At 40.4% G+C, this 13,112-nt stretch overlaps 1 protein-coding gene across 1 annotated transcript in view; it reads left to right on the top strand.

Moving 5' to 3' along the window:
- The window catches only part of CPB1 (carboxypeptidase B1), a 39,569-nt gene extending 27,918 nt beyond the window's left edge, over window positions 1-11,651 (top strand). Inside the window, exons 10-11 of the mRNA XM_030873515.2 lie at window positions 9,657-9,741; window positions 11,464-11,651. Of these exons, the coding sequence (XP_030729375.2) occupies window positions 9,657-9,741; window positions 11,464-11,651 (273 nt within the window). The remainder of the gene's footprint in view (window positions 1-9,656; window positions 9,742-11,463) is intronic.
- Window positions 11,652-13,112: the final 1,461 nt, after the last annotated feature.

The raw sequence follows: 13,112 nt of genomic DNA, 5'->3' as shown, positions 1-13,112 counted from the left end.
CAATTCAATATGTGCCCCAAATGGTGTGAAACCATTCCAGAGAATGTGATCCACTGATACTTTCCTCTAAGAATCACTTCTTCATTTAAAATCAAGGAAAGAGAGGTAATACTAAAATATATATATATATATATATTAGAAATTCCATCCTCCAAAATTGTTTTTAAATTCTAATTAACAAAGAAGTGAAACAGAACTATATCAAAGTAAAATATTCATAATCAATTCTCAAACAAGCATAAACCACAAAATAATCTTACCTTGTTTAAATTTATACCCGCAAATCTAATAAATTCAAGGGAAAGGACATGTTACTTCTTATGTTTTCTAGAGCAGAAGATAGGTGAATAAAACACAAAAATTCTTTGCACTTATATCACACACATTGATTTAAAAGTTACTTTAATTTCCAATAGTCTTTGGAATTTTGCCTAGTATCTTAAAAGAGACATTTAAATGCCATCAGTAAAATCTAAGATGCATATTATTTGATTATTTGATTCATTTGAGATCTGAATTTAGTTTGGCACCCCAAAACAATTTAAATCATTTGAATAGTTAACTAGAAATCCTTTCAGTCTTTTTCTTATTTTGTAGGAATCCAATTCACTGACTTCCTAAGAACATTTTGCTAGAACAACTCATAACTATAGTGTTATCACAAATACATGTATAGCCAAAAGAGAATTTGAGTCTCCCAAGAAGAAAGATATTGGCTTTTCCATGGTTTTTATTTGTAATGAGGATATCACTTTAAAAAACTAAAAGTCTTGACCTAGAAAGATGAATGTTCCACCCAAATCTAGTGCCTCCATATTAATTCTCAATTAGAAAACTGTGACCCCACTGTAGAAAACAAAAGATAGTAAAAGACTAATAAGATGAATTATTGGCACCATACCACATTATAGATAACTCAGAATTTTCTTACAGGACTACAAAGCAGACTTTGTCTTATACAGATTTTAGCATATATATATGCATGTATATAAGATCATATTTGTAGCTAAAAAAATGCTTCAGTGAAATAATTGGAAGGGAATTATTCTGTATAGAAACATTAGCACTCTCTCAGTTCAAATTTAGAACATACCGTAAGTACCAATCCTTTGACATTTGAGTCGTGATGAAAATGTGTACGGCTTCATTTCTGAAAGATCTTACATGTAGATTACCTGACAATTACTTATATCAGGAGACAACCTTCAGAGGGAAGAAAGGCAGAGATGGGAATGCAAAAGACCAATGAAGTAAAAGTACAGAAGTAATAGCCTGGATTACAAAGGCTACCAAAAAATACATCTTCAGCAGATGAGTAAAAAAAGTTTGAGGAAACATAAGAGTGTCTTACATGCATAATGCTTTCCTGACTGCAAACTGTTTTTACACGCATATATTATTTAAAGAAAGAATACAAAATGCACTGTGAGCTTCCAATGACTTCATAAACGTCCAGTCCCTCAGCGTTGACTTCTTCAGTATAAAGCTATCACTATCTTCAAAGGAAGTTTTAAGATCCAGAAAAAGAATATCTTTACATTTCCAAAATTCTAAAGGGTAATGAAATATTGAGTTATAATGACCTCTTCACCATCAGAGGAAATAAAAACTAGGAGACATAATTGAAAAGGCTCCCAAACCTATCCATATCTTTGCATTTATTGAGCATGGAAAAGCTCCCAATCTTTGGTCTATCTTCCCCCCAAAGAGGCACACACGGCTCTGTTAATACTAATTATTACTATAACACTACTTCTAAATTCAAAAGCAGAAACCCAGAATAATACCAATCAACTAAGTATCTTCACCCGTTTCCCAGACTGACCAAATGGAAAGCTGATGTATACCACACAAAGATGCCGATCCAGGGCATGCGTCTATGATTACATTTCCACATTAGAAGCACAGGATTTCACAGGTGGAAGTCTTGGAATTTCTCTGGTTCTGCTTTCTCATTTTCTAGCTCAGACAATGAAGGCTCGGTTAAGCCAACACCAGTAGTAGAGGCAGCCTTGGGCATGGAGCTAGTGGATGCTGAAGAATTTCCTAAGCTGCCCCAACTTCCAACACATATTTGTGTGGCCGTGTTCTATGGTGGTGCTCCATGCAGCCGGTTTGCAAAAGACCATTCATTAAATAAAGTCTTTTATCCCACAAATATATCATTATTACCTCTGACCCCGGACATTGCTAAGGATTTACACTGGTCAAGTAAGATCCCTGACTTCTCAGGGCCCAGTCTTCATGATTCTGGCCAGTACTTGCATGGGTATACGTACATTAACCAGGAGAAATATGACAGTCTAAATATTTCTGAAAAATTATTAAACTTGACCAAAAGATAGAAATCCATTTCTAAAATCTAACACCTTCTAGTCCAAAGACACCTCACTACCTCTTAATTAAAGCTTTAGTTAGTGAGCTGCCAAAACAGAAACCCACTGCTCCACCCAAGCACGTGAGCATAAGCCGGGACTATCATTAGAGATAAACACAAAAATCAGGGGGGAAGAAATATTGTGATTAGGAGGTGGACAATTGCAGGGTCATGCGCACACTCCATCACTGCTGTCACCACGTCCTTGCCTAATAACAAGAGCAACCAGGTCACAGTCCCTGTGTCAGGCAGGCTGCCAGCAGCTTAGGCAGGACTGGAGGCACAGAACATTTGCTTCAGGAATTTTCTCAGAATTTCTAATCTCACTTATAAGACCAAAGAAATTTTAAATGACAACTGCAGAATTTCTTTGATTAGAGAGACCGGGTGCTGATTTACCATTATACATTTTAAGTGGCTTTCTGGCCTGTTAAAATTCTCCTGCAGGGCCTGGTCAGTACATGACTCATCAGGCAATTACCAGAAATTCCACTGAGCACCTATTAAGTGCTCAGCATAAACCCTGGCTCCTGCCATGAGGAAGGGAGCAGAGGGGGTCAGCCTGTTGTGAATGTTCTCTCGAAGGAAGGGTGGGAGTGAGGTAACCAGGTTACCGAGGGACTTTAATGTCAGGATGACTCCTGTGTCACAGCAGGCCCTGGAGCCAGTAACCTGGTAAACAGAATGGCCACGTCAAATACAGAACTCCCAGTTAGATCTGATTTCAGATAAACAACAAATAATTTTTAGTGTTTAAGTATGCTCCAAATATCGCATGGGACAGACTTATACCGGAAAAGCATTCATTGTTTACCTGAAATTTAAATTTAACCGGGTATCCTGTATTTTTGGCTAAATCTGGCAACCCTGCAGGTAAAGTGTGATTTTGGCAGGTGTGACCTAGCAGCGGTGCTTCGGAGACACTTGTACTATCGTCAGCAGAGGAAAACAAGGCATTCAGAGCACCTTTAAAACCAGCTGTCTTCTTTTTCAGTTTTTCTCTCTAAAATACTTTCTTCTTTAACATAATTACATCTTTTATCTGACTTTCCTTTAAGCTAATTTTGCCTCCTTCCCTTCCCCCAGAGGACATCTGGCGGGGGTGGGGGTGGGGGGCCTTTTTGATTGTTGTCACTGTGGGAATGCTCCCGGCATGCCTTGGGTGGAGGCCAGGGGAGACTGATAAACACCCTACAAAGCTCAGGACAAGCCTCCACAGCAAAGGATTATCCAGCCCACGGGTCACAAGTGCCAAGGTGGAGAAACCCTGCTTTAAGCAAAGGTAAGAAAAGTCTCATTCCTGGCCAAAGGTCCCTGGCTTTCAGGATCCTACACCTCCTCACAAAGAGCTTACAATTTTCTGCAAATCTCAAGTGTGGGAGACTACATTCCCATCATACGGCATTTATTTTTTAACATTTATTTGGAAGAAGCACCACCGCCACGGGGGGGGGGGGGGAATTCTGGACTTTGCAACTTCAGCTGACTCATGCTTCACATTTTACCTGAATTTTAAAGAGCTTAAAAATATGTATTCAGATCAGGCAAAGAAAGAATTTGGTTTCCATCAGTGAAAGCATTGCCCCGCTCCCCATGGAGTCTGCCAGAACAGACAGGCCCTGCTCTCTAAAGCAGGCCTTCCCACACTCCTTGCCTTTTCTTCATCTCAAGGCTTTGCAACCAGAGCCTGCGCTTGTTTACTCTCCTCCTTTTTCTCAGAAACATATTTGTTTCAAAGGCTTTCTCCTCAGTCCCTGCCTCAGTAGGCCTTGGAGGCTTCTCCTTTTGCACCAAACTTATAAAAGTTCAATTCCTCCTTGGTCCCTTGGTGTAAGCTACCCATTATCACAGGACAGAAGGAAGGAAACTGCTGCTAAAGATCATTTTGACGCTTCCATTATCACATGTATTCACCCAGAGGGATGGTTAAACTCAGAACTTCAAGTTAGAAGCAAAGTTCTGAAGAAAATTCCCTTTGAATTGGTATATACCCCACCGTCAGTTTGGGGCTTTCGTTTTCTTGTACGGTAATGATGGACCAGTGGAAGATTAGAAGAGGCGAGACCCCACTGTCATGACACTTGGCGGTGTACGTAGAGGTTGCAATGACAACCATGAGCACAGTCACGAGATGGGGCTTCCTGATCACATGTTCCTAAGGAATGCAGGTCAGTGGAAAAGAACACCCTCGCCTTATTCATCTCACCAGCCCCCTGGAGCTCAGAGCCTGGGGAAACGTTACACTAGTTGGTCCTTTGTCTCTTGGGCTTTGAGTTAGATGTGACATTTTAGACTCTCTCTGTCTTTTGCTCTATGACCAAGGCCTCTTTTTAAGAAAACAGGTGACAAAAGAGAACATGCATAAGACGTGGTAGGAAACTCATATCTAAGGATTAATAAAGGCTGGCCATGTTTGGCCTTGACTGAAAGCAAAGTTTTCTCTGAGGCTGATTTATATTTAGCTTCCTTCTGTTCTTTACAACTGGTAAAACCAGCTCTAGCAACACTTCTTTTGAAGTATTCCAAGGCCACAAGGAGAAGTGAAAAAGAGCACAGGATTTAAAGCAAGAAGAACCTAGCTCAAGTCAGCCACTTATGGGGCTGCATGCCCTTGGGCAAGTTCTTTTATCCTCTCTGAGTTTCAGTTCTTTTATCTGTAAAATGGGGATAAAAATATCTAGCTCTTATCAAGAGCTCTTTGTCAAAGTCTAAGGTTTTATGTAAATGTTAGTTCTTATTTTGAACCCACTGAGCAAGGATGTAAGATCTCCCTCAAATGACAGGTTATATAGAAAATGTCATTAATTAGAGTTTCAAGACATGGATCATGCTCTCTGATGTACTATTGTTTCTGCCAGTCTTTTGTCAGCTGTCTTAGTCCCTTTTCACAGAAACATACAAGGAAAAGGAGTTACCTCTCTAATATTTTAGCAAATTCAGGAATCACCCCTCTCTCTACCATTTCTGGCAGGGGTCAGTCACCCAGCTTGGTTGGAACATTCCCACCAAGCGTGCTGCCCCCATGGCATTCCATTCTGCTAGAAAATTCTGTGTTGATGAATGTGGACAGATAATGTTAGGAAGATAAATGAGCAACATTTGTAAAAGTATTTGAACTCTTAAAAAAAAAAGAAAAGACCCACACTGATTCCAGGGATTTTTGTTACAATACTTGGAACTTAAAATATGATATTTTGGTTGATTAACATCTGCTCTGACTTTTTTGTCCCTTGGCCTCAGAGGGGCTGAGAGAAAGGGTCTACAGACTTCACTTTTTTTTATCAAAGGAAATAAGTTAAGTGCCCAGCAGAGGTCAATGTCTAAATGTGGTAACCCATCAACCATCACTGCATGGTACCACCACTCTCCCCACAAGCATCCTCAATCTCCACTCAGGGGGGTCACAGTCCAGCCTTTGTAGAGCTCAGCACTCTGCACCCCCATCCAAATCAGGCTCACCTGAAGCCCTAGGAAGAGACTAAATCAACCAACCAACAATGTGCTAGGTGTTAATGCAATCCGCTGAGGATACTAGATGAATAGCCAAGAATCCTCCCCCCAACAAAAAGCTCACCTAGGGGACAAACAGATGCAAAAACAAATGATTACAGCACAGTGATAGGAACTCTGATAGAGACATGTGAGCCCTCACAAAGAAGGGGTGCTCATTGCTCCCTAAGAGAGTTGGGGCAGCTTTGCAAAGAAGATGACATTTAGACTGAATTTGGAAGAACAATAGCAAGCCTCCTTGTGAACAAAGAGGGAAAGAGATTTCCTACAAAGGGAGAACGACACCCAATGTCATGGAGGTAAGGAGAGGCGGGGAAGGGTACGGAAAGTAGTTCAGGGAAACCTGGCTCGGAAGGAACATGGGGATGCACGGCAAGTGATGCAGCCTGAGAGAGAAGAGAGGGACAAGCTCACAAAGGCTCTTTATGTCAAGAAAGGAGGCCAGACTTCAACAGAAGGTGAGAGAGCCATTGAAGGATGTGATGATGAGGTGATGGTCAGAGGACAAGTGATGAGGTAGACATCAAGATGAGAGAGCAACTTAGGACAAGGAGAACCAAGGCTGAGACACAGACTAGATGCTCCTTCAGTGGGTACCCGTGACAGGAACAAAATAACAGCCATTTTAAGTTAACATCAATCTTAGATATTGCCTCAGCATCACAGGCAGAGCAACTGTTTCCAAAAGATGCCTCTGAAGGCTTAGAAAGCACTTGGTTATTGCTCTAAGGAAAGGCAAACTAAACATTTTTGTGTGGCCCTAAGGGTAGTTATGACTAAATGGATAAGTTGATAAATCAGAAGCAATAACAGATCACAAGTAAGCCCCTTCAATTTTGCCAGATAACTCAATTCTTATGTTACACCAATAAAAATATTGAGAGACTTGAAGGTCATCTGACACACAGGAGGTCAAGAGATAAAGACAATGATCTTGTCTTAAATTGTCTATAGTCATCATAACTTCTCACATTTGGAACTAATCCTGAAGAATTTCCTTTTTTTTACAGCTTTACTGGTATGTAATTGACATATAACACTGTGTAAATTTAAGGTGCACAATGTGATGATTTGATACACGTATATACTGTAAAATGTTTACCACATTAGTTTACACACCCTCTACCTCACATAATTGTCATTTTTTGTTACGGTGAGAACATTAAAGCTTTATTCTCATTAGCATCTTTAAGTATACGACGCAGTATTGTTAACTATAGTCACAGTGCTATACAGCATCGGTCCCCAACCTTTTTGGCACCAGGGACCGGTTTCATGGAAGACAATTTTTCCATGGACCGGGGGTGGGGCAGGGGGATGGTTCAGGCAGTAATACGAGCGATGGGGGGGCAGACGACAGAGCTTCGCTCACTCACCCACCACTCACCTCCTGCTGTGCGGCCCGGCTCCTAACAGGCCACGGACTAGTACTGGTCCACGGCCCAGGGGTTGGGGACCCCTGCTGTACATTACATGCCTGGAATTTATTAGAATCTTATTTCTACTAACTAAAAGTAAGAATTCAAGGTTTAAGGGGGAAAAAAAGCAGAACAGAAGAAAAGCCTGAGGAAGGTAGCTAGGGAAGGAATAAGAGTTCTTTAGGATTAGAGGTTCTGCCTTACAGAAAAATAAGTAACTAGAAATTTCCTTGGATGAATCGCAAGTTAAAGAAATTGTAGAACAGTAGGAAACATGTTGTTTGCCTACCAAAAGAACAAGTACCTCACCATGTTTCACATCTCTAAAAGATGGTTTTAAATGTATTCTGAGCATTGTGCAATGTTTACACATTATTTCTGATTTCAACTGGCAACAGGCCTTATACTAAAGGATGGAGAGAAGACCTAACTCTAGTATGTTGGTTAAAATAAGATTAAACAACAGAAACAATACCTTTAGATCACAACAGTAAAGATTCCATACAGTATGACAAAGCACATATTAGTTTACCAGTTTGGGAAAAAGGGAAATGAAACCCTAAAATGTTCAAATTACTGTCCCAAAACTCTAAGAATAATAAGTTAGTTCCAAGAAACTGATTGCATCATTTCAGACCAGAAAGTCATGATTTAAGTTTTATAATTCCTTTTAAATTTCCAAATTTACCACTTGTTTCGATGAAGCATTGATGCTTTGGGAGCTGAAATTCTTGAAGTCTTACAGCCATGCCCTCATCAATTTGACTTAAGACTTGACTGACCTGGTTTTAATATTAGAACAAGGATTAAGGGAAGCTGCTATTTTGTAGAAACAGAAATATTCTGATGTCATCACCAACTTCAACAGTTTTCCAGGCATATGTACAAGACAATTATGATGCCAAAGTAAGAAATATAGCTAGTTTCATAGCCAGAATGAGTTATGGCTAATTCTCCTGTAGTAACAATCAGATTCACAAATCTGTGTTCTCCAGACAGAAAAGTAAAGCTTGCTTTCAAAGTGATTCAGTTAAATAGACAATTTGTCAGTGGACACTGGAGAGTTTACTGTGCAGGGAGGAGCTGAGTGCACAGCCCTTCTCCCTGAGGGGCTGGGTGTAGGGGCGGGAGGGCAGTGGGTCTGATGAGAAGGTGATGCTGCTTCTAATAAAAAAAAAAAAAAAAAAAAAAAACATAAGTTAATACTTGCTACTTTTTTTAATTCTGGAATTCAAATGTTCTGCCTTTTGAAATAAAATAAATGTTCTCTCATTTTTCGGTCTAAAAAATCTTCCATGCTGGAACTACCACTCTTCCTTGGAACTGTCCATTCTTAAACATTTTTACACTATCACTGAAGGTTGCACCGACTATCCAATCATTCTTTTGAGTGGTTTTTAACACTCCTACCCCAACTCACATAATCCTGCCATGACTTAATCTTCACTTTATAACCTGCCCTATTTCCAGGTGGTTTTTGCATTGTTTTGTTTGGAATTATTTTGTACGTTTTTGATTTTTGTTTGCCTCTAATAGGTAGACAATCTCTTTGCACAACCACAAAGACCTCCTTGCCTCCTGCTTTTCTCTCACAAGCTCCAGAGACAAGATAGATTTGCCAGACTAATCCTTAGATATAACCTAATTCTTCATACACAGTGACATTTTACTATGTCAATAAATGTGGTATCTGGGACAGTTACAAATCACTATAGCCTCATTTCTCCAGCCTGAACTAAGGTTTAAAAAAAAATGTTTAACAAGCCTAAATAAGAATTCCAGGAAAAAAACAGAGCAACTAAATTCTATGTAAATAAAAAAGAAAACAAAGTAAAAGAATAAACTCTGAATACAACAGAGTTTACAGCTAGGACCCAGATTTTACTGCAACGATCATTTAAAATAAATGTAAGGACCTAATTCTCAAATAATAGGGTAAGAAGAGTGCTAACCATCTCAGAGCTTCAACAAACATTTACTGAGTAACCACTAAGTAACGAACCCTGGGCTAGGCCCTGGGGACACAGAGATAAAGGACAGAAAAAGTCACTGAGAACTCAGAGGGCAGCTAATGGTATTGACACAATATGACACAACTCTGTGTGTGACAAAGAGAAGCTCAGAGTGAGTGCTTGAGGAGGGCATTAGGGAAGACATCCTTCCACAAGAATCACTTGGATCATATGACAAAGTTCGCTGGAAAATGGGGATGCGCACTGATTAAGTTTAAAACACTAACCCGAACTGTGACTTACATGTCTTCAACGTCTTAAAAATAATGTACAGATGTTTGGTTTTTTGTCGGTGTGTGCTTTTATTTCTTCACTCACTTACTGCTGGCTCTTTTGCAGAATAGCATGGCTAAACGTGCCATGGAAGAACTTGCCACACTGTACAGGACCAAGTACAAATATGGCCCAGGAGCTTCAACAATCTGTAAGTCTTGGCGTCAGAACTGTGCAAAGAACCCACGTGCTTCAGAGGCAACAAATGGTTCCCAGCGTCTTTCCTTTCTATCATTTAAAGCATGTGACTTTTGCCTGACAGTGAATTTTTTAAAAAAATATGTAATCAGTTTCCTGTTCAGAAAAAAGGGGGAGAAATATCCCTTTCAGCCCACGGAAACATTTGCTCTCCGTAAAGATCTATTGAGCGTCTACCACTTGCCAGGCCCTCAACAGATGCTAGGAGAGAAAGGAAAGAAGGATGGAGAGAAGGCAAGAGGGAAGGGGGAAGGAAGGAGGAGGGCTGGAGCAATCTTCAAAGAACCCACAGCAGGGAAGCGGGAAGAGTAAACATTAATTGTCATACAGGAGCTAAGTGCTGCGACAGAAGGATGTCTAAGAAAAGAGCACGCCCAAAGACTAACCACCCCACTCCACAGTATCAGGAATAAGTTCCCAGGATGATGACACAGAAGCTTTATCTGGAAGGACAATTGCTGGAGGAAAGCAGTAGAGGGAAGGTTTTCCTGGCTAAACAGATGGCAGTTTCGAAAGGCTACTTCAGGCTCAAGCTATTTGCAAGGGATGCAAGCAAGTGGCAAAAGCGTTAGATAGCGGCTAGACCCCAGAGCCTTGGGGCTGCAGTTCGGATCTGCTGGGAAGGCGCATTCTGCAGGCCCATTTTCAATTTCTACATATATTTGCCTTTGCATGATTTCTTTCTGCCCCAGGTCTTAAAGGACCAGAAATACAAGGAAAAAAGGCCAGTCCCATCATCAAGGGGGCTTCAATGCAGTTGGAGAGGCTCCAATCCTGAGGGCTTTCTAAAAGCTTCATGTAGAATACAGTTTCCTGTATTCTTGTCCTTTATTAAACTTCTCTGTATCAGATGGGGTATACTATTTTCTTAAGGGGGTTCTATCAGAAATAACCCACAGTGACATTGCACCTATTCACATATGGTGAACTTCTTGTAGGTTTTCTTCAGGCAAGTTCAATGAGGTTTCTCTTTCCATTACAGTGTAAGTCCCTGGAGGGCAGGGGCCATGTCTTTCCTTTGTCCTAGCATCTCCAGAGCTGATCGAGCACATGGCCTACTACTAAGTGAGAGCTGTACAATTGTTGACTGAATGAACGAATGAACAAATGAGTGATTGAATAAATGAATGACATCATAACTGTCACCAAATGAATAACTGAAGGAATGCCTAATCTGTGCCAGGCCATATGCTAGACCCTGAAGAAACAAAAATGAAGGCACAGCCCTGCCCTCAACTGCTCCAGTTTCATCGCTCAGCACAGTTTCAGCAGGGTTTGGAGTCCTCTCCTCTTACCAGTCATCATGCAGTTTTCCTTATTTTTCTAGGAGATACACATCCTTTTCCCAGAAACTGTATATATTTTGTAAACAGATTACACACTACATAGCACAGTTTACCTCAGCATACAAGCACTCTGAGAAGTTTATATATTACAAATTACATACTTCCTGGGGTATTAAACACATCACTCCCACTAAGCAGACTTAGAGGTAAGACTGGACAAATTTTTAAAACAGCCCCCATAGCTTTTGTGATCCAGTTTACTAGAAAATTCGCCTACCTATACTGTTTTGTGCAGTAAAACATTTGTAATTATAAAAGAAAGCTGGTGGGTTTTTTAAAATCTCCTTCCTAGATTTAAAATTTTTCTTTCTCCTGTTTGCTCATTTCAGATCCTGCTGCTGGGGGCTCTGATGACTGGGCTTATGACCAAGGAATCAAATATTCCTTCACCTTTGAACTCCGGGATAAAGGCAGATATGGCTTTGCCCTCCCTGAATCCCAGATCCGGCCAACCTGTGAGGAGACAATGCTGGCGATCAAATACATTACCGGCTATGTCCTGGAACATCTGTACTAGCCCAGAGCACTAACAGCCTTATCTTTAAATGCGCACTCTTTGTTTCTTTTCTATCCTGAATTCTGACTTTTGTTTGCCTAGATGTTTTCCAGATCCTCCTCTTTCTTTTAAGATTCTGGGTCTATTAAACTACCTGGGTCTTTAATATTGATCATAATAAAAATGAACCATTACAATTGAAAAACCTGACAGACTGTCTACTTCTTTGGGGGAAAAAAGATGTGAACGAATGACTAAGGCAAGCCATGTACAACCAATGATGTAGGTCAGCCATACGGGAGTTAAAGTCCTTGAAGTATTGCCAACCCTGGCAGACTGCAGACATGCACAGGTTATAGTGAGGTGCTGATGAGGAAGAAGACATGTAAGGGGAAATCCAGGACTGTAAAATGTGGTATAGGTGAAACGATCCAATCATGGTTTAGCTTTCATCTCGGCTCACTCAAGTTATTTTCTGAGCTGTGTACCACATGCCAAGCACTTTGCTAAGCAATTGAGGACAGAGCAATGAAAAAGAAAGAAAACATTTCTGCCCTCAATGGTTGTATAAGCCACTTGAGAAGATGGACATGAAACAAATAATTTAACTAATTATGTAATAATTAGTGATTTAATTTATATTACCTATCTGACGTAGAGGAGGAAGCTCTTCTCAGGAAGTGCTAAAGCCTGAAGAATGATTCCCAGTTAGCTCGAAGAAGGGAGCACCCCTTCCAGGCCCTGCAACTATGCAGAAGCTGTAAGAAGAAAGCAAGAGAGGGTGGAACTCAAAGAACTGAGGGAACACGGGCATGTGAAAGGGCCGAGGAGGGAGTTGGGGATCATATCAGGCAGGGTTAGAGGTCATGTTAAGGATCTGGAACAACTGATCTAAGAACAATGAGAAGCCTTAGGAGACGGATCCAAAAAAATATTGCTGCGATTTGTGCCACAGAGCGTCCTGCCTATGGTTTCCTCTAGGAGTTTTATAGTATCCGGTCTTACCTTTAGGTCTTTAAGCCATTTCGAGTTTATTTTTGTGTATGGTTTTAGAGAATGTTCTAATTTCATTCTTTTACAAGTGGCTGTCCAGTTTTCCCAGCACCACTTACTGAAGAGACTGTCTTTTCTCCATTGTATATTCTTGCCTCTTTTGTCACAGATTAATAAGTAAAGGAAACCAAAGCAAAAATAAACAAATGGGACCTAATTAAATTTAAAAGCTTTTGCACAGAAAAGAAAACCATTGACAAAACAAAAGGCAACCTACTGAATGGGAGAAGATATTTGCAAATGATTTGACCGATGAGGGGTTAATACCTGACTTATATAAACAGCTCATACAACTCAACATCAAAAAAATAAACAACATTTCCCCAAAGGGAAAATGCAGATGGCCAACAGGCACATGAAAAGATGCTCTACATCACTAATCATCAGGGAAATGCAAATCAAAATAACAACGAGATATCACCTCACACC

Source organism: Globicephala melas, chromosome 4, assembly GCF_963455315.2.
Source record: "Globicephala melas chromosome 4, mGloMel1.2, whole genome shotgun sequence".
Taxonomy (NCBI): Eukaryota; Metazoa; Chordata; class Mammalia; order Artiodactyla; family Delphinidae; genus Globicephala; species Globicephala melas.
This window is presented reverse-complemented; position numbering and strand designations above follow the sequence as displayed.